General features: G+C 40.1%; 2 protein-coding genes and 2 long non-coding RNA genes across 5 annotated transcripts in view; 2 read left to right on the top strand and 2 right to left on the bottom strand.

The window, feature by feature from the left end:
* Nucleotides 1-751: 751 nt before the first annotated feature.
* Nucleotides 752-1,186, bottom strand: LOC131273896 (large ribosomal subunit protein uL24-like). The gene has a single exon (XM_058278021.2). It carries the CDS (start codon nucleotides 1,184-1,186, stop codon nucleotides 752-754), a length of 435 nt encoding a protein of 144 aa, XP_058134004.1.
* Nucleotides 1,187-3,233: 2,047 nt separating this feature from the next.
* On the bottom strand, nucleotides 3,234-13,563 carry LOC131274104 (uncharacterized). Of its 2 annotated transcripts, XR_011646215.1 has the most exons (7): nucleotides 13,406-13,563; nucleotides 10,791-10,903; nucleotides 10,165-10,358; nucleotides 8,260-8,327; nucleotides 4,293-4,380; nucleotides 3,770-3,883; nucleotides 3,234-3,680 (listed from the first exon to the last, which is right to left on the bottom strand). It is a non-coding gene; the product is annotated as an uncharacterized lncRNA (long non-coding RNA). The 2 variants fall into 2 exon arrangements; XR_009181308.2 differs by lacking the exon at nucleotides 10,791-10,903 and having other exon boundaries at nucleotides 13,406-13,558.
* On the top strand, nucleotides 13,124-14,370 carry LOC131274106 (uncharacterized). Its single transcript, XR_009181311.1, has 2 exons — nucleotides 13,124-13,619; nucleotides 14,233-14,370. It is a non-coding gene; the product is annotated as an uncharacterized lncRNA (long non-coding RNA).
* A 368-nt stretch (nucleotides 14,371-14,738) lies between these two features.
* The window catches only part of LOC131274101 (uncharacterized), a 98,342-nt gene continuing 91,881 nt past the window's right edge, over nucleotides 14,739-21,199 (top strand). The window contains exons 1-2 of the mRNA XM_071208685.1: nucleotides 14,739-14,752; nucleotides 15,186-15,406. Coding sequence (XP_071064786.1) covers nucleotides 14,739-14,752; nucleotides 15,186-15,406 — 235 coding nt within the window. The remainder of the gene's footprint in view (nucleotides 14,753-15,185; nucleotides 15,407-21,199) is intronic.

Below are 21,199 nucleotides of genomic sequence, written 5' to 3'. Positions count from 1 at the left end.
ATCTGTAAAAAGAGTCCCTTCTTAATAGGGTGGTTGTAAAGGTTAAATGAAATAACACATAACTAGGTACTTTGCAACAGTTCTTAATACATAGGGCTGAAAATCAAGGTGTTTATCATTATAATTTGAAATCATTTTATTTTTAAATGTTTTTATTAAAGTTAATAGATCACATAGAACATTTACATTGAAAAAAATAAGAGGTTCCCATATAACCCACTCCCCCCCATCATTTTTATAAATTGTGTTTTTTTGAAGATACGTCACAGAAAAGTTTATGTTATGAAAAACATAAGAGGCTCCCGTATACCCCCCACTCCCCCACCCCACTCCTCCCACACCAGAATATTCTTGCCTTTCAACCAAATTGTTTCCTTCATAAAACCTTAAACCAGATCTTCAATTCTGCAAAGTCACTTATTGCAATAATGCAACCAAAACCTGAAATTCCTTTTCATATGATTTAACTGAATTTCTCTGTGTGAAGCATGGCCTACCTCTCCCTTTGCAAAGAGATAGAGCTATCTCCCCATCATTCCCAAACAATACAGCTCTTTAATTCTATCCATACTCATCAAGTGAGAGGGGTGCCTAAGCCATCTAAGCACTTTCATCTGTCTTCTGCTATGTGGAAAAGTGCATTGCTTAATTGATTTTAAGCTATTTATAAAATATAAACTGGAATTCTTAATTGCTCTCTATTTTTTTTTCATTTTAGCAGTTTTTAATGGAAGTTGTACATAAGATTCTTTTATCCCTGCATCTTCTCAATTGTTTCTTCCTTATATTTGCCCTTTTCCTTTCCTACTTGGCGAGATTTGGCTTTACATTTGAGGGTCTTTTTGCAGTCTTTATCCAGTTTTAGCCTAGTGATGACTACCTTGCTGGGGTGAATGCCCACATGGACAGTGGTGCCATTAGCCTTCTCCCGCTGCCCCCATTTGATGTAGATGACATATTCCTTCCTGTTAACCTGGACTACTTTGCCAATTTGCTGACCTTTGTAGTGTCCTCTCACAACCTGAACATCATCTTTTCGGATAGGCATGGATCCAACATTATATTTCTGTCTCAGCTCCTTGGAAAGAGGGGAAGACATAAACTTCCTCCAAATGTGGGAAGGTGCATTGAAATGCCTTTTATGGTTCTTGCTCTGATCAGAGGTCACAAAGGGATTGAACTTCATTTTGGCTGCTGCCGCTCAGCGATGGCTGCAAAAGGAAAAAGCTGCTCTCTATTTTTGATGCTGATTTTAACTGTATTTAACACTGGAAACTACTTCAATTCATTATCACATTATTAAAGGGCAAGAGTACTCAAAAGTACACTTCTCGCACCTGTATGCTTCCGTGTACATATGTATGTTTTCTGGTTTGTGATTTTGATCTAGTTATTGTTTTTTTTTTTTAATTTTCCCTTAATCATCCATTTCTTTAGTGTGTATTAATCCTCATTGTGAGCAGTGATGAAATTAGTGTGTTTTCTCTTCCTTCTCTTTCCCCACCCTCTCCTCTAGTACCTGATTTTAGGTGATTATATCATTTTGCTTAAGAGTTTGCCTTTATTCTGTAAATATGCTTCTACTGATGACTATCTTGAGATACTGATGATGGCACCTTCATTGTCCCCTCCTCTAGCCAAGTGGTGAGTTGCGTGGGACCAAATGTCAGACAAGGAAAGGGAGTGGGTCTTTCACACTGAAGATAATCCCTGATGAGTGATAGGCAGGTGACATCACCCATCACTGCCCCTCTACCCTAGTATATACCACCTGATTGCTTGGCTCAACTCCTTTGCTCACATAATATCTCTAATATATTCTCTTTCTCCTCAGAAAAGCCAAGAATTTGATATCCTTGTCTTAGGTTCTGTGTTTCCTAGAGGCAATCAAGGCCTTCTGCCCTCATTTGGAAAGCAAGTGTAGAACAAGAACTTAGCTTAGTTTTCTTAGTTTTTGTTAGTTCATGAATTGATTTAGATGAATGGTTTTTTTTTTTTTTTTACCCATGATCTCTGTTTGGTCCAGAGATTCGAAGATTCTCTCACATTCAGCCATGGAAGCAAGGTAGAGCTGGGATAGAATCTCATTTCTTGCCCTGTATTCCTCTGCCATGTCAAACTCTATGTAATTCATAAGTTCAGCCAAACTTTACTGGAAGATACTGGAACAAGTCACTTGTACAGAGCAGGGGAGGTCAAGTGCAAGAAGGAGGCTTAAATGATGTAGCTCTTGTCATTTGTTTAAGAGATACACCACAAGAATGTGTTATAGATGTAGCTGTGATCAGGGCTCAATGGCTTCCACAGATGGCTGTCTACTTAGTGAGCAGCACAATGTCCCCATATACAGGAAGCCTGGGAGTGCATTTGTGAAATCTCAGTGTGAGCCCATTTGTAGGAGTCCAACATTTTTATGGTTTCAGTTCACATGCTGGCAAGATGCTGGGTAATAAGATCATGGCATAATGTGGCTGACAGGTTTTTATGTGTATAGGCATTTTAAAAATCAGCAAGCCAAATTAAAGGAATTTTTTTCTACAGGTTATTTCTAAAATAGTGCTTTTAAATGTAGGATGGCCAAGTATTAGTGAGTATTTGACAAATTTGAGGAAAAAAATGTCAGAAGTTGAAGACAGGCATACAAAGTATGATCTATGAATAACTGGAGGGCCTGAATGAGAAAACCAAAGCAAAGACATGAAAAAAATATTAAAAATTATAATTCCTTATTTTTCTGGAAAGAGATTCTTTGAAGCTGCATTATGAAACCTTACACTGAGTATTGACTCAGAATGACTAATAGCAAGACATATTCTAGCTAAAATTACTAGGGTGTAAAAGTAGAATGAAGTCTTTTGTGCATTAGAGTAAAGCAAGTGCATTATGAAAAGAACATTAGCATCTCATCATCAGTTTTGATACTACTTTGTGCCAGAAGAAAATGCGGTAATATATTTGTGGAAAGAAATGTGAATCATGGTGCTATCAACAGCAAAACTGACATGAAAGTGTAAACAGCATTGAAATCCAACTTCACTGGCTTGAAGTTGGGTAATATTGTTCCCATGATCCCTTTCAGGTGAGGGAACAGATTTCAGGAAGACATTGGTAGGAGGACAGATGTTAAGTCTTACATTTACGGTTATTTTTCCATTCATTCACTCTAACTTTGTTTAGGGTGCATATCTATCTATGTATTTATTTTATTGATAAGGATGAAGAAAAACCAGTAGTTGGAGAGATATTGTTTAATGTATTAACATCTAAAATTAAATGTCAAACCTATTTTTAAAATTCAGTATAAGTCTTTGAAAATGAAAAATAAATTTTCCCTCAATTGGCTGATTAGGGAATTGGGTAAAAGGGGCTGAGCACTGAGGCATCTCCATTTCTTTGGTATTATATCCCCTTTCAGGCTCCAAACATCATATCATCTCCAGATCCTCTGAGACTCAGGCTGAGGCCTCCAGCTCAAGGTCTTTGTGCTGTCAGTAGTGGGGATCACTGGGGAGGCATAGAGATTGGAGGGAGGAGTTTTTCTGGAGTGGGTAACAGGAGCCAGAAGACACCTCGGATCATTAATTGTCTGCATTTACTTTTACCAGCCAGTTCATGTTTCCACCTCCGTGTTCACACAGAATGCTGGAAACCTCAGTTTCTCCTCAGTTTTGCTGATTTTCCTAAAGTGCCAAAAGAAGGTTAGGAAAGCAATGGAATGCACGTGGACTTGTTTCCCTTCCTCTCTTTATCCTATCCACTCCACACTCACATTTCCTCTTCCTCTTCTTCCTGTCTTTTCATTCATTTCTTCAGTGTCTTCAGTGTATTCCAGGAAAAGAGGATTTATGAAAAGACACTTTTCTTCTTTGAACAGTGTAGACAGCTGCAAGGAAAGGAACCCACTTGATGACCATGTGCACATGTGCAGGAACACCCTGCAAGGGGAGAGCCCACCCCAGAACTAACTTCACAGGTGCTCCTTCCACTGGGTGTGGCCCAAGGCTTTTGACAACCAGCCCAGTTCCCTGCCTGGACCATTCAGGCTTGTGCAAGCTGATTCAGTGATGCACGTATGTTAAAACCAGGGCAATGCTAAGAAAATAGGTAAAGAGGATGGGAGAAATTTATAGACATTGTTGTTCCCATGACCTCAACTTCCTGGATGAGACCACTTCCTTCAGGATAAGAATCATAAAATAAGGAACAGATAGAATGGAGAAAAGCTATAAAGAGGAGCTTATGAATAAGAAAGGGAGAGATTACAAAAAAGACAGAAAGAGGAAGGAAATTACATGCAAATTGTTGTTCTCTGTATCTGATACTTCAGAAGCTGTGAAGTAAGCCTCCTGGTAACCCGGGCAGTAATGGTGATCTATCAACCTTGTGAAAGGAAATGGGAAAGTTAGGGTTGAGGGCAGAACTCAAGCTCCTGTTGGTTATGTCAGGGTGTGGTCTTATCCCAGGACACAATTCTGTCCTCACCACCACACTCCTCTCCTAGGGTCTCAGTCGCTTCACCTTGGCTGTGAAGGAGTGGGTCTAAGATTCCAGAGTCCCTTTCCCAGCTCTCAAATACTATACCTGTGGCCAGTGAGGAATGCCTGTACCCTCTAGTTCCTCTAAGAAGGCAGATACTCTCCATGTCTTTCTATACATGATGTTGTCTTTCTTCTCCTTTTTACCACCTTCACTACCTCCCTGCCTCTTTTCTCTCTCTATTACTGCCCATTTGCTTTCTCCTTGTCAGCTTCCACCAATCATATTGTTCTATGATACAGGAACACTGGAGAACAATCCCTGTGCACATATTATTCCCATATTATGCTGCCACCCTCTCCAAAATATCAGTCAATTAACCAATCCTCTCTAACCAGGGAGCAGCTATCAGAAGCATGGAGTTGAATCAGGTCTTGTGTTCTAGCCAGTCAACTCTGCCCTGTTCCCCACTGAACAGTCATGCCCCTCCATGTACCTTTCCTCAGTCTTGTCCAGGCACCCATCAGTGCTAGTACTTCAGTGGTTTGACGAATTCCCAAAAGATTCCACTTATTTAAGTGGCCTGTCGATCCCCTATTATATCACTTTCAGACTAACTGAATACAGACAAGTTACTTTACCTCTAATCTTACAGTCAACCCCTCCAATCAGTTCAGAAACTTATAGGGATGCTGTGAGGACAAAGTGTCTTCCATGAACCTAATGTCATACCAGTCTCAGGACAATCGCTTGATTTATAGGATTAATGGTCACTGTCACCCACAGGACATGATTCAACTCCGTGCCTCTGAGAGTTGCTCCCTGGTTTAAAATGGATTGGTTAATTGATCAATTGATTTATTGAAGAGGGTGGCAGTGTATTATGGGAATAATCTGAGAGGAGCAGGGAACCCTTGGCCCTGCTTCCCAGAGACTCTCCAAGACAGCAAGAGCCAATATGTGAAGCAAGCCTGGCAGGCCATTCACACAAGGCCTCCAGAAACCCAGCCAGGCTTTGGAATGTATTGGAGAAAGAGTTGTACATGAATCTCTCAAATGGAAGCAATTTCAGGTTTTAATCTAATCCCAGGATTTTGGATTTGTGTGAGCAGTAGAGAATAGAAGGATGTTCAAGGATATGTTTCCTTCGATACCTTTCCAGCACCCAGGTGCATGTGTAGTCAGCCCAGAGCACATGTTCTTTATGTCAGAAAGGATAAAACATTAATGAAGTGCTACCAGACCGGTAAGTACAGAGGGAGAAGCCCTAATTTCCAACCACCACCTGGCACCCAGTAGAAGAACTTTGTCCCTAGTCTAGTTGATAGTCTAGGAGAGCTTGTGTCCTGCCAGATCCCCTCCATTGTAGGTCAACACCAAAACCTCATCTACACTCTCTTGTGCTTTATTCCCAAGAGCTGCTAACCAAGGAAAAACAAAGGCTTTGAGGATTGGTCTTATGGGAAAGTGAATCTTAAATAGCATAGCAAGGAAAGATGATTGCAAACACAGTACACTCAAGGAACATGATGATAATACTTCTTACTATTGTTATTAAATATGGAAAGAATAAAGCAGACCTCCATGTATATTTCCATTACTTTCTGATTTCACAGTCCCTTCTTCAGTTGCTAAAGTAGCAGTGTTACTAGACTGTTCCTGATAACCCACTCACATTGGATCCTATCTTGAGTGATATTACCTACCTGGATTGTCATTTTCATCACTGCTGGTGGAGTCATACCTCTGATCCACAAGCCAATCTTTAGGAACACATACATCTGCAAGAAAGTTTTTGGAGAATGTGGCACACCCATCCCTTCCTTCTCCACTTGATGGCTTGCTGGCTACCCAAGATCACCACAGGTTCTTAGACCATCTCTGGACTCTGTGGAGTCAGAGGCCTTCAATAAGACATTATAAATGGTCTGCAAATGAGCGAGGTGGAGAAAGAATCCCCTTTTAACTATTTACTTTCCCCATTTTGATGGATCATTAAAGCTCTTATGTCCAAACTTATCACCCTGAAATTCTGACTGTTCTGGAAATACTCTATATTAGATGAGTTCAATGAAAAGACCAATGGCAGGCTCAGAGCTGCTGCCCGGGAAAGTGTATTGTGAGGATGGAAATGTTCTTTCTGCATCGTCCATGGCATAGCTACTAGCACAAATGGCTGTTGCGCTTTTGAAAAATGGATAATACTACATTGTGCTGCAGATGCCCTGAAGGTGTGGTGCTCAGAAATAAGAACTGAAATCATGAATGTTCCAAACTTATAGACAATTCGAGATCCCGCCAGGCCGAAGAGATGTAAACTAAGTGTATAGAATTTGGAGTCAAAGCACTTAATATCTCCAGACTATGATTTCCTATTCTCTAGGTGTGAAACTCAAAAATTCATTCACCTCTCAATCCTTCCATATCTCATATGTTTTGAAAAAGTCAGATATGGCTGCTTTTCTTTTATCATGACCAATCAAAATGCCATGATCAGACTTTACAGGCTTACTAAGAGGTGAGATTTATTACTAAATGAAGACTTATTAGGAAATCTTAGTAAGAGGTGTTCTCTAATACAATTTTTTTTAATGATCTTTTTTTAAAAAAAAAAAAAGATTTATTTATTTAATTCCCCCCCCCCTCGCCCAGTTGTCTGTTCTCTGTGTCTATTTGCTGCGTTTTGTTTCTTTGTCCGCTTCTGTTGTCATCAGTGGCACTGGAAGTGTGGGCGGCGTCATTCCTGGGCAGGCTGCACTTTTCTTTTGCGCTGGGCGGCTCTCCTTACGGTTGCACTCTTTGCGCGAGGGGCTCCCCTACACGGGGGCACCCCTGCGTGGCGCGGCACTCCTTGCGCGCATCAGCACTGTGCATGGGCCAGCTCCACACGGGTCAAGGAGGCCTGAGGTTTGAACCGCAGACCTCCCCTGTGGTAGACGGATGCCCTAACCCCTGGGCCAAGTCAGTTTCCCACAATTTTATCCATTTACAGTCCTGTGAACATTTTCCTGAAGGGTAATGGGGTATTCTCCTGGTTTACTGAGGTATACTTGACATACAATAAACTAAACATATTTAAAGGATATAACTTGATAAAATTTTGACATATACCCATGAAGAAATGAAGCTGGCATTTTTTAAACAGAAAGCTGACATTAGCAACTTTTTAGTGTTAGAGAAATCTAGGAAAACACACAAATGGACACACGTTCTCACACATGCACCTTGAGAATCATACACACACACATCAGGAAGCTTCTTTCTGTGGAGAGGTTCTCTAGACAAAGCCAACAAGGAATATTCATTGATCATCATCTAGATTTTTCCTCAGCAATTGTGTGAGGAGAGAATACATACTATTGTTGCTTGCTCTTGGAGCCACCTGCAGTTGCAGAAAAGAAAACACTATAATGATCACAACTTGCTATGTTGTGTTTGTAGAAGGCTTTAGAAAACCAGATGGGAAAGAGGGTCAAGTCAAGGAAACCAAAAAGCAAGTGAGGGGACATCTGAGGAGAAGGCATGAGCTTTTCCTGTATGATGTATCTCTCCATTTTGGTTGCCATTTAAAAAAAATTCTTAATCCAAGAAAATATGGCTGCTAATCTAATGCTTCCATTTGTGGTTGTCCTTTTGAAACAGAGATCGGCAGGTCAAAACAGATGCCAAGTGAACACAGTCCCCACCAAGGAAATTGTACATATCATCTATAAAGTAATGGTCAGCTTTAATTGAACGGAAAAAGAAAAATACAGAAAGCAATGGTTCTAAAGGGAAACTTACCTTGGAATTAGGTGGGGCTTCCTCTACTGCCCTGGCTCCCAGGTATTTCAGCAGGCCCTCTGGGGGAGCTAGGAGGATAAAGAGTAATAGTCAGTACATTGGAGGTGTTGCCCTTGGAGTACTCTGAAGTTTTGCTTGACATGGACAAAGGGTTAGAGTAATATAGAGCAGGTATTTAACAAGGATAGTGTGAGCTGCCGATGAGTAGAAAAAGGGAAGCAAAATGGAGGTGGAGGAATAAAATGGGATGCAGTCCTTGACTTTGTAGCTAATGACATCCCAAAGCAATGTGAAATAATCCAAAAAGTTACCAAGTACATGCCATTGTTCAATGATGGATTATCATTCCTCCTGCCATTTTGAAGTCCAACTAAAATGCTACTATCACCTTGTCCTGTTACGAAATCATCAGTATCCATGGTTCCACATATGTCATCTCTCTCTCTTTTTTTTTTAAAGGAGGTACCAGGGATTTACCTCTGAACCTCATTCATGGGAGGCAGGCACTCAACAACTGAGCTATACCTGCTTCCCATTTTTCATCTTTTGTATAGGATTTTTTTCTCTATTTTTAAAAAAATGTTACATTCAAAAAATATGAGAGGTCCCCATTTACCCCCCACCCCCCTCACCCCACTCCTCCCACATCAACAACCTCTTTCATCATCATCATGGGACATTCATTGCATTTGGTGAAAACATTTTGGAGCACTGCTGCACCACATGGATAATGGTTTACATTGTAGTTTACACTCTCCCCCGGTCCACTCAGTGGGCCATGGCAGGACATACAATGTCCAGCACCTGTTTCTGTAGTATTTTTCTGTTATTTGTACATGAGCATTTTATTAGCTTTCTAAAGTTTAATAATAGGGTAATTGTTTTAAAGACATTTTATTTATAACTTTATTGTGGGACTGGATTCAAGTCTAGGCAAAACATTCTGTTTTATTTTTTTTTAATCCTTTATCATAAAGATACTCAGTTATAGAAGATTTGAAGATATTTAAATACTGCCACTTAAAAATTGACCACTATAAATCATGTAGTATTTTTCCTTCCAGTCTTCCTTTTCTATACCTTGAATGCTTATTCATTGAATGTGATGGATGTCCATCTTTATACTATCCAGGCACCAATTTGATAGCTCATTATTAAGGGGAGACATGAGTTGAGTGCTAAGGCTCTAATGCAGTTATAAAAGTTGCAGCAAGGATGATATACACCAGATCAATAGCCAAATGGTAACTTGAGTTCTTATTGGTCACTGTCCCTAAGGCATGCAGCAAACAGTGCCGAGCATTTCTAGGACTCAAGATGCTGATGTTATGAAATACGCTAACATCTCCCAGTTCCTATCTGTTTGGGCTGTAGTGTGGAGGACTGACTTAGGTAAACCAGATTGTGCTTCCAGTCATTCAGAATCTGAGCTGAAAAGGCATGTGGACTTTCTATGTGCATTTCACCCTATGTCAATTCACAGTCTGCACTCAGTTTCCCTTGCTGGCATGGTGTAGAATCATCGCATGGCCAAGTGATGGGGCTAGATTATGGCTATAGCATCAGGATCAGGGACACTCATGTTTGAAATTGTAGGCTAATTGTCTCTGCACCTCCATTCTTCTTCAGAAGAGTGGGAATAAACAGTCATAGTATGGTTGTGTTGAAGGTTGAATGAGTAAATATATGTAAGGGGTGTAGTAGTGGTTTTTTGAGAAGTTGACACTGGCAATTGTGCTATACAGATGGGAAATAGCTTCTCCACCCTCACCTTCACAATCTCATCTCAAAGACTCTAACATAGATATCTCCAGCCCTGGTACACAAACCCTCACCACCTAAAGGGAATACAGATGGCCATCACTTAACCCAGAAAATAATCACATCCCCATTCCTCATTCTCACCTGGAAGCTGGAATCAGGGTGGTTCTTCAGAGTAAAGCAAGCGCACAGTCCCTGGGAATTGAACCCAGAACCTCATACATGGAAAGAAGGTGTTCAACCACTGGGCTACATCAGCTCCACCCTGGTTTTTTAATTATCTAGATTTTTTCTGAAGTTCAAAAATGCATACCATTTTCTCTTGTACCTGAGGCCACCTGTAATTATATTAAAGAAAACACTCAGGATCAGATCATGCTGTGTAGTGTTGACACAGATCTTTTGCACTTTTGGTACAGATGGGAAACAGTGGTTGAGTGAAAGGTCCCATAAGTAATTGTAGCAGACACACATGGAAAGATACACACTTTTCCTAGATAATGCATCTCGCATGTCTATTTTGGTTGGCAGAAAAAATTCTTACTCTTAGAAGGAAAAACTGCTGCCAATTAAAAAGCCCATATACTTGATTCCCTGCTCTTGCTATTTGTAAATAACAACTTGACACAGTAATAGAATACTCCTTAAGTAAGGAAATTGTATATGTCATCTATAATGTACACGGTCAGAATTTTCATATCTGAACTCAATTGAAAATGAAAGGAATAAGTAAAGTGACAATTTTCTCAGACAAAGAAAGGCAACCTTACCTTGGAATTAGATGGGGTCTTCTCATCTGCCCTGTCACTAGGTGGTTCCTCCATCAGGCCAAGGCCTCTCTTTAAAAGGTGGTACACATTCAAATAGTGTTTAAGTGCCCATCCTGTGCTTACCAAAAATAATTTGCTTGCTAACAAAAGCCACATTGATTGTTAGGGAGGCATCCCCCACTTAAAAGAGCTCATTATCAAAGTTGAATTTTAAAAGTCCCATTCAAGTAATTGCCAAACAAATAAGTTCTCCCTATATACAAAAAAAAAAAAAAAAAAGGCCAACAGAAAGGCCTTCTATCACCAGGCCAAACCAGAAGAAAAATGTTCAAGTAAACAAACAGGACTGCTGTTATGTCAAAATGCCAAAGTTCAAAAGTCACCCCTAAAAGGTCTAGAACCTCAACCAAAAAGAGGCATGTTCAGAACCAAGAGGACTCACACACAGGAACTCAGGGCTTTTGGGGAGATGGCAGAGCTGAAGGGGCTTTTGCCTTTACCATGCTCAAATCCAACAGTAGCTCCAGAGTCAGGTTGGTAGGTACTTAGAATCCTGTTTCTAACACTATGTAATGTCAACTGAGAAATAAACTAAGTTGCAAGGCAACAAAGGCACTTATTTAGGGTCTTAGGGTTGCAATTAGGGGAGCACAGATTCAGGTAGCAATCCAAATCATGTCCCATCTTTGTATTTCCAGGCAAGGGGCTTTAAAGAAGACTTGAGAAGTTGTTTGTAGTTGTAGTGTATTTGGGGTATTCAGTATTCTGTATTGTCCTTCAGGTTAGATAGTTAACTGAGTTCTTTATCTTGTGTGTGTGTGTGTGTGTGTGTGTGTGTGTGTGTGTGTGTTTTAATGGTCAAAGACCACAGAAGAAATACTTTCAAATATTAGCATTGGAGTATGGATGTGGCTCAAGAAGTTGAACACCTGCTTCCCACATGGGAGGTCTTAGGTTTGGTTCCCAGTGCCTCTGAAAAAAAAACAAAAACAAAACCAACCAACCAACAATCAAACAAAAGAAACCAACTCGGGAACCGATGTGGTTCAGTGGTTAAGCACTGGCTTTCCACATACATGAGGTCTCAGGTTTAATCCTCAACCCCAGTACGGTTAAAAAAAAAAAAAAAATTAGCATTGGTATTTTTTCAGTGGTGAGCTTGTGATTTTGATTCTCTTTGCTATGCCATCTGAAGTTTCTTAAATAGTATGTTTAAGTTGCATAGAGAAATAACTATTTTGAGTGCTAATGACACCTGTGAAAGTCAAAAGGTCGAACGTGCTTCTGAACACTTGCCTTGAATTGCTTTTCTAATGCCTTACCCAGCATGTTTTTGACAGCAGCTGTTATGTTCAAGGCCAGAAGATGAATGTGATTGGGAACGTGGACACTGGAATTACATGTTCAGGGCTGATTCCTGACTCTGCTTCATGTCAGCTGGGAAATTTACTCAATTGTCTGCGTCTCATTTCCAGATCTGAAATACTGAGCTAGTACCATTGGCCTCATCGGCTGTCCTCAGAATTAAGTAATGGTCTTGGCTCAAATTAGAGACACAATCCATATTAATTTATTGATATATCTAGTGCTCTTTTTCTTATTATTCACCTGTTTGCTCAGTTACTTTTCTTCATATGGTAATTCATAACTGTAATGTATAAGTATTGTGAGACAAAAGTCATCCTAAATTCCAAGAGCAATACCCACAGTGGAGTTATGACCTTTTTCTACCCTCCCAGACAGATATTTATGGACACCAAAGGCAGACTGGATAAACTGGGGGCACAATAATAGTGCAGTTGGCACACTGTTCTTATGTTGTGCTAAAAACTTCTGCCAAAGGACTAGGCCCAAACTGAGTGTGAAATACTAAAATATCTGTCTGGAAGACCAGAGCATGGAATATTAGAAACTACTTCACAACAGTTGTGAATTAAAGGCAGCCAAGGCGTCTTTTGTTGTTGTTGTTGTTATTGTTTTCAGAAAAGTTTATTACCAACCCCTTAGGAGGGCACTACAAATAATGGGATTAGAAACCCAAACCAAACCTTGAAACAGTTGAAAACAGGCCTGCTAGAGAGCCAGATGGCCCCAAGTCGTCAGGGAAAGGAAGTAAAGGAGAGGCATTCTAGACGGTGACCTACCCTGGAGCCTGAGTCTGTATATTAGTGTGACTATTCTGGGGAAGGGGGGGGCAGGCAGAAATCCTCACCTCCATAACCCCAGTGTTGCCCTGGATCATGGAGAGGAAAGGCAGAAGCAAGCACTGAGGGCACAGACCTTACTGAGTCTAATCTTGGCATCACTGCCTCCAAAACTGTGAGACAATAAACTCCTTTAAGCCAACAAATATGTGTTATATGACATGTCAACCATGGTGTACTGAAACAGTTCCTTTGAAAAATCCTCTTGCCCCAAAGTTCCTGAGGGGAAGAACTGATGCCCTGGAGGAGGTGGCTCACCCACAAGAAGAGTACCTATCCTGACCCAGCCTCCTGTCTCTACATTTCCATCCTTGATGCAAAATATGAGGTAGTTTCCCCCACATAAAGGCCTTCTGAAGTATCAAGGATGTCCAAATTTTTGGCCAACTTCCCCCAGCATCTTCACAATACCTTCTGCCTCATGTGAGTCTTCCTGTGGGTTGGACTACCATCCCAAGTGACCAGTGGTCTGCTTGGCTCCTCTACTGGCTCAGAACCTAAGACATTCCAGACCAACTGCCAGATAACAGCTATGCAAAGAATTAGCTTCACCTTTAACTGAACTACCCTGGAAGAACAGTTAATGCTCATCAACTGGCAAAGTCACCCACCTGACTGAGGTTTGGTGAGTTAATGAATGAAGTCTCCCTGTTCCCAATTATCTCCCTGACTAAATATTTGAACAACTCTCTTAGTGTGGGGTCCGTACCTTTCCTGCTGAAGTCTTTCACATCCTAAGAGTACCCTTTCTGGAAGATATGGGCGTTAGACTTTGTGGTTCTAATATGTATTTTACTGATTACTAGTGATGTTGAATGCATTTTCATACTCCTGCTTATTCTGAACTCACTGCAGAAATTATGATTTATGGTTTACAAAGAGGGGACATGGTGAATCATTTGTACTCTGAGATGTCCACATCCTTAGAGAACCTAATCCTGCTGAGAGTAATCTCAATTCCCCAAGGGAGACAAACACAGAAATGCTTCGTGTTCCTGCATCAAGAGTCCCCACTAGACTTGGAGAAGAAAGATGGCCCTCCATGAAGAGGGGGTTTTCACCCCCATACTCCATGAAGGCCAGTATCCCTCAGAGGACCCCCAGAAATTCTTACATATCTAGGTCAGCCAGATCTCAACCAAAGCCCTCTTCATATTGTATCAATTAACCCAACCCAGTCTCACAAGAGAGAATGATGCTTCCACCATGAGTTTTCAGAAGGCTTTATCTCTTTTTAGGAGCAATGACAACAGCAGATATGTAGACAATGAGGACAATAGTGAGCTTTCAGAAAGGAAAACATCAAGAGCCCACTACATAAAATGCAAAAGATGACCAGTTCTATTCAGTAAACTCACCACAGCCTTGGGATTCAACTGACCATCCAGTTCTTTTTTGTATCTCACCCCAACTACCTTCTGAGTATTCAAAAGATAGAGTTACAGATGTGAAAACGCAAGATTTGCAGTGAACCCTCTTGAAGTGGGCTGGTGGACGAAGTGGATACTTTGGTGTGAATTCATGATGTTGATTCCATAAATAGATACAGGATTAACTACAAGGCAGTTAGAATGGAAGTTTGCATGGTGTTGCCTGTCTAAGCTGGACTCAGTCTTCCTCCACCCCCAATGCATTGTTGACTGTGAAGTGCTGCTTTCTTTTCCAAGTCTAGAATCAGAATAGTGACTTCATTGCCTGAGGGTGAAATATCAGAGGGTTCCCTTGCTTCTGTGGCAGCCGAGGAATGTTGCCTTTATGGTGACTGGATTTGATTAAGCAATTCCTTGAATTCCTTGAATCTATTTTACCCCAGAGATCACATCGAAACCCCTTTCTCTCTGGATCTTCCTCTGGGGTACCACAAAAGCTGACAAACTAGACCAATGGCCATTCTGACTTACCTTCCTTGTGGACCTCTGGGGCAGCCTGGAGGGGGCTGGGGCTGAACACCACTCCCTCTGCAGCGGTGGGAAACAGGTGTATGAGCTTGTGAAGGTGCTTGCTTTGGTGCATGAGGTCACAGGAGTGGTCTGGAAGTTCTGGAGGGAGGTGCTTTCTGAGCTTTGAGAATGGAGGTTTCTCATCAGAACCCAGGCCTGGGGAGGAAGGAAGAGAACCATCCACTGACCCCCAGAATATATGCACTCCCAGTGCCATAGGAACCTGTCTCCGACTTCTGACTGCTCCTTAGCTGCTCCTTAGCCAAATATGTGCAGGATGCAGGCACATCAAAAGCTGTGGCTCAGCCCCCTGGCTCCTCTGGCAAGTCTGGACTTTCTGATGCTGGAAGATGGAGTTTGTCACAAGGGAGACAGGACCCATTGGGGGACACAACCACCATCCTCTACTCTGGCATCAGCAAAGTTGGCATCCACATGGGACAGGGTGCCCTCGAGCTGACAGCAGAAACAGGTGAACCATTGGGCTCAGATGCTTTGGAGCCTGCTGAAGGTGGCATCTTTGCGGTTAGGGCCTGTGAATCCCCCACCTTATCCCCTGGGGGACTGGGGAGAGCCACTCAGATCTAAAGAGCAGAAGGCATCAGTCCTGTTGTGGTGGAGGTGACTATGGTGGGGGGAAGGACAGGCTAGGAGAAATGGAGTTACCATCGGACCCAGCAATCCTGCTTGTAGGTATTTGTCCAAGAGAGTTATTTTTCACTTAATAACTTGTATACTGATGTTTTAGCTACTTTATTCCTATCTCTTAGAAAAAGGACCATTTGGGTTATACAATTTTTCTGGAATTCCTTTGGAATTCTTTTTTAGTGGTTGCTCTGAGAATAATACAGGTATCACAGTCTAAAAGAATTAATGTTTTACCCACCCAACTAAAATGTGGACACCTTACAGCCATAGGAATCATTTAATCCCCTCTTTGCTGAAGTGGTCTTCTGAGTTCCCAGTCTAGGGTATAACTTCTGCAAACATTTTGTATTTTTATAATTTTTCAAAATTCATTCATATATTTAACAATTTAACAGTTGGAAAAAAGTTATTCTTTCTCCCCAGATACTCACCATTCCTGATCCACATCTTTTATTCCTGAAGTTGAAAGCTTCCTCCTTGAATTATTTCCATTTAGCCTGAAGTTCCTTTCCCATCTTTGTAGAGCAAGTCATCAGGTGATGAATTCACTTGTTTTTCCATCCTCTCCTTCTGTCTTTATTTTGCCTTTAAACCTTAAGCAACTTTTGATGACTGCAGTATTCCTGGTTGAGGGTTTTTTCTTTTAGCCCTTTAATGATGTTTTTTCACTCTCTTGTGGCCTCTATATTTTCTGAAGAGAAATCAAAGGCCTTCAAATTGTTATTCTTCTACAAATAAATTGTCAAATTTTCTGACTCCTTTCAAGATGTTTTTCTTCATCTTTAGTTTTCAGCAGTTTGATTATGATGTATCAGGGTGAGATTTTGAGCCCCTTGGATCTCTCTTTCATAGAGTAGTGTTCAGTCATTTCTTCCCTTACCTTTTTATTGGCACCAGCCTCTTTCTGCTCAACCCAGTCTTTCAAATGAATATTAAAACTTTTAGTATTGCCCCACAGATCATGAGGCTCAAGTTTTGGATCAATTCTCTCTTACTCACTCGCTCTCTTTTCTCAGATTATATTATTTCTACTCATCTAAATTCCATCTCACCAATTCATTCATCCCTTACTTGTCTTCTCTAATTGGGATTGCTCAATGAATTTTTTAAAATTTTCTATAACTTTATGTTTAGATCAAAAGTTGTCATTTACATCTTTTCTTTGTTTCTTTTTCTCTGCTGAGAACTCCTATCTTTCCACTCAATGAAAGAGAATGCCCTTTGATGGAGTTGGATGGAGATGTGACCTCTCTACACACGCCTTTTCTGTCAATTTCACTGAACCTGTGGTTGGGGCTGGGGTTGGTGTGTGCTCAGGAGGCTTGGGTCTCTGGACCATGTGCCAGCTGGGCCCTGAGCCTCAGCAGAGTAGCAATACCTACTTTCCAGTTCATTGGACTTACCCAGGTCAGCTAAAAGGGAGGTGAGGCTAGCCAACCACCACACCAGGGTACCAAGAGAGTCTACAACTGCAAATGGGATAATACAGTCCATCAGCCATGTGGGCTGTAAGCCCCCTCTCAGTTTATACTTGGAGTGGACATTTGCCATCCCGGGGCCCACAAGATGGAGGAAGAGAGTATGGAATGGAGTGGATTTGCTGGTATTCTACTTTAGAACTATTGTGATTCTAGCACTGGAAGAAATTGTATCCTTTATGTCAATACAGTGGCAACAGGGGTTGCTGAGGGCAGGGAGATGGAAGAAGAGTTGTGATATGCAGATATTTTTGGGATTTCATTCATAATACCTGAATGGTATTATGGGGACAGATAGAGGACATTGTATGTCCTGCCATGGCCCACTGGATGGACTGGGGGAGAGTGTAGGCTGTACAGTGTAAACTGCAGCCCTTGTGGCCTAGCAGTGCTCCAAAATGTTTACAGCAAATGCAGTGACTGTTCCATGCTGATGAAAGAGGTTGTTGATGTGGGAGGAGTAGGGGTTGTGGGGAGTAGTGTATTTGGGAGCCTCTTATATTTTTTAATGTAACACTTTGTCTGATCTATGCATCTTTAAAAACAAAAAGGACAAAATAATTAAGGAGAATGTACCTTAATCTCATTGAGCATAGACAGAACAACTGTTTTGTCTGATAAATCCTTCTGTGGTTAATTTAGAACAGTGTCTACTGATTGAGTTTTCCCTTAAGAATAGGTCAGGTTTTCCTAGTTTTTTGTATATTATATAGGGTAAATTTGAGTGATATTTTGATAAGTGTGTTTACATTGTCAAACTATTTCAAGACTGTCTTGGCTAGCTTAGCCACTTAATGATTCCATGGGAATTTGAGGACCAGCTTTTCCATTTCTGTAAAAAAAAAAGCCTACTCAATTTTGATTTTGAATTTAATCTGTAGTTTCCTTTGCGTAGTATTGACATCAGAACAATAGTTAGTCGATGAACAATGGACATCTTGCTATTTGATTAGGTTTTCAGTGTCACTCAGCAGTGTTTTCTAATTTCAGTATATAAATGCTTCACCTTTTGTTAAATTTTTAGATATTTCATTCATTAGAGGCTATTTGATTGGAAGTTTTAAAAAGTTCCATTTAAGATTGTTCTATGCTGGATTATAGAAACAAAAATGACTTTGCATTGTGTATCTTGTATCTTTCAGTTTTGCTGAATGCCTTTATTAGTGCCATTACTATTCTTGTGGATTCTTTGGGATTTTGTTTGTAAAAGATTAGGCCATCTGTGTTTCTAGAAATAGCTTTACTTCTTCCTTTCCAGTTTGGATGCCTTTCATTTCTTTTTCTTGCCTGATGGCTCTCTCAAGAACTTCAGGACAATGATGATTAGCAGTGATGAAAGTTCACTACCATATCTTGTTCCTGATCTCAGGGAAAGACAGGTTGCTACAATTTATGTAGATGGCATACAGTTGCTAATGGAGTTAAATGACTTCCACCAATGACCATCCACTCAGTGAGCAGTAGAACACCCCCAGGGTACAGGAAGTCTGGGAGTGCATTTCTGAAGTCCTGGAATTTTAGCTAATTTTAGGAGGCCAACATTCTAATCATTTTGAATGGCATCTCTCTTGTTAATATGTATGTATTCAGGTGTTCATAATGAGATCATGATATGATATAGCTGAAACATTTTTATGTGGTCCTAAATTTTAATATTCTGTAAACCATTTTAAATGATGTTTTTTATTTGTAGAGGTTATTTCTAAAATAGTGCTTTTAATGTAGCAAGGACAGGTATTAAGGACAATCCTTGGGGACCATGGAAAATATATAGATTGCTTTGGGGGTTGTTGGTGTATGTGCCTGAGGATAGTAATAAAGCTACTTGGTGCTATATATGTAGTCCAGATATACGTACCATTTTTCTTATGTGATTAGGAATCAAAACAATAGAAATTAAAATGTTATTTAAGAATGAATCACCATTGCTAAAGCCAAATATGTTTGAAAATAGATTAATTTAAAACTAAATAAAAATAATACTGAAATTTATGACTCAACTATAATGTATACAGAACAAAGAAAATTCAATATAAAATAAGTATAAGAAACCAAAATCTAATAATTGTGGAAATAAAGTGCATATAAATATATACGAACAAAGCGATTCAGAAATGAAATACATTTCAAGACATACAATAAAAAATACCCTTAAAGATAGTTGGTTCTGGAAACATATAGACCTTTTTCAGGGAATGACTAGATTTTGGCAAAGTGGTTTTAGCTGTTCCACATCAAGACAAGAGCATACATTCAAAGGAGGTATTCACTAGTCAGATGCAGAAACAAATAGACAATAACAGGTGCAATAGAGGTAATGATAGTGAAGACCCATATTTAAGAGTGGTAGAAGTACAGAACCCAGAAATATCGGGAAGAAAGCTGTTATATATATTTTTAATTTCAAAGAAAATTTGGATAGAGACAGATCTGTGTTGTTGGGAAAGCTATTTTGAATCTTGTTTCTATCTACAAATTTTTTTTTTTAAAGATTTATTTTTATTTCTTTAATTCCCCTCCCCTCCCCTGGTTGTCTGTTTTCTGTGTCTTTTTGCTGCGTCTTGTTTCTTGTTTCTTTGTCCGCTTCTGTTGTTGTCAGCGGCACGGGAAGTGTGGGCGGCGCCATTCCTGGGCAGGCTGCTCCCTCCTTCGCGCTGGGCGGCTCTCCTTATGGGTGCACTCCCTGCGCGTGGGGCTCCCCCACGCGGGGGACACCCTGCGTGGCGCGGCACTCCCTGCGCGCATCAGCACTGCGCATGAGCCAGCTCCACACGGGTCAAGGAGGCCCGGGGCTTGAACCACGGGCCTCCCATGTGGTAGACGGACGCCCTAACCACTGGGCCAAAGTCCGTTTCCCTCTATCTACAAATTTTTAAAAAATCATATGAAATACCAACAGAAAAAATATTGATGTTATTTCCAGTACAGGTAAAGTGCAAAGTAAGGCTCTTCTTTTTGATGTACATTATGTAGTGAAATGTACTATCTCAAAAAGAAGGTAAAAGCATTGATGAAAGGAAACAGTATATGAGAGAACATCATCAATGAGAGGGAAAAAAAAAACCCTCAAAAATGAAGGGACAGAAATCAGGGAAGAATAAGAAAAAAATGGGGAAAAAAATCATTTCAGGATTTACATATAAACTAGAAGAAACAGTGAAAAGGTAATACCTAAATAGAAAGAGAAGTTAAAAAGAAGAAATTGCTTAAAAGAAATTTAATATAATGTAAAAGATTTGAGAAAAAAATGGCAAAAGTTTAAGATCAGCATAGAAAGGCCAATATATGAATACTGCAGTGTTTGAATGAGAGACTAAAAGCAAATACTTGCAGCAATTATTAAAACTTATGACTCCATTTTTTCTGGAAAGACTTATTTGAAGCTCCATAATAAAATTACACACTGAGCATTGATACAGAAGGTCTAAAGATAAGGCAAATTTTAGTGAAATTACTATGGTTTAAAGAAAACAAAACCATTTATTAGAGGAAAGCATGCGGCATTATGGAAAGAATACTAGAATCTCTTCAACATTTTTGAGAACAATATTTTGTGTTATGCGAAAATGGGGTAATGTCTTTGTGGAAGGAAATGTGACTCATGGTTTTATCCCCAGCAAGACTGAAAAGAAAGTAAAAAAGACAGTGAATTCGAAGTTATCCTGCTAGGCCAAGGGTGACGTTATTGCCATAATCCCTTCCAGGTGAGTAAACAGATTTCAGCAAATGAAATGTCTGGAAGACATTGTCCTGAGGACAGAAGTTAAGCACTAAATTTTCAGTTACTTGTTCAACTATCAAATATTGAGGATTCTATGAGAGAGTAGTGACCTTGGTGGGAGCCAGGAGGGAGACCAAATTTTATAATTAATTTGGCTCTAACTTTGTTTAACATGCTGATCTAAATACATGTTTAATTTTTTTTGATAAATTAAGAAACACAAGTAGTAGGAGAAAATATTGATTAATATAGTAATATCTAACATTAAATGTAAAATGTTTCTCTAAAACTCAATCTAAATTTATCTAACTAAATTCTACCAAAATTTATTTGGGTATGGGTAGAAGAGAATAAGCACAGAGGCATCTCTAAACACCATATGATCTACAGCTCTTCTAAGCTCAGGCTGGGGCCTCCA

This window comes from Dasypus novemcinctus, chromosome 17, assembly GCF_030445035.2.
Source record: "Dasypus novemcinctus isolate mDasNov1 chromosome 17, mDasNov1.1.hap2, whole genome shotgun sequence".
NCBI classification, from domain to species: domain Eukaryota; kingdom Metazoa; phylum Chordata; class Mammalia; order Cingulata; family Dasypodidae; genus Dasypus; species Dasypus novemcinctus.
Note: the sequence above shows the minus strand (reverse complement) of the source record. Positions and strands in the feature narration are given on the sequence as shown.

Bases quoted from the DNA above. Each gene is read 5' to 3' on its own strand.
- LOC131273896 (XM_058278021.2), bottom strand. From the start codon at position 1,186: ATGAAGTTCAATCCCTTTGTGACCTCTGATCAGAGCAAGAACCATAAA.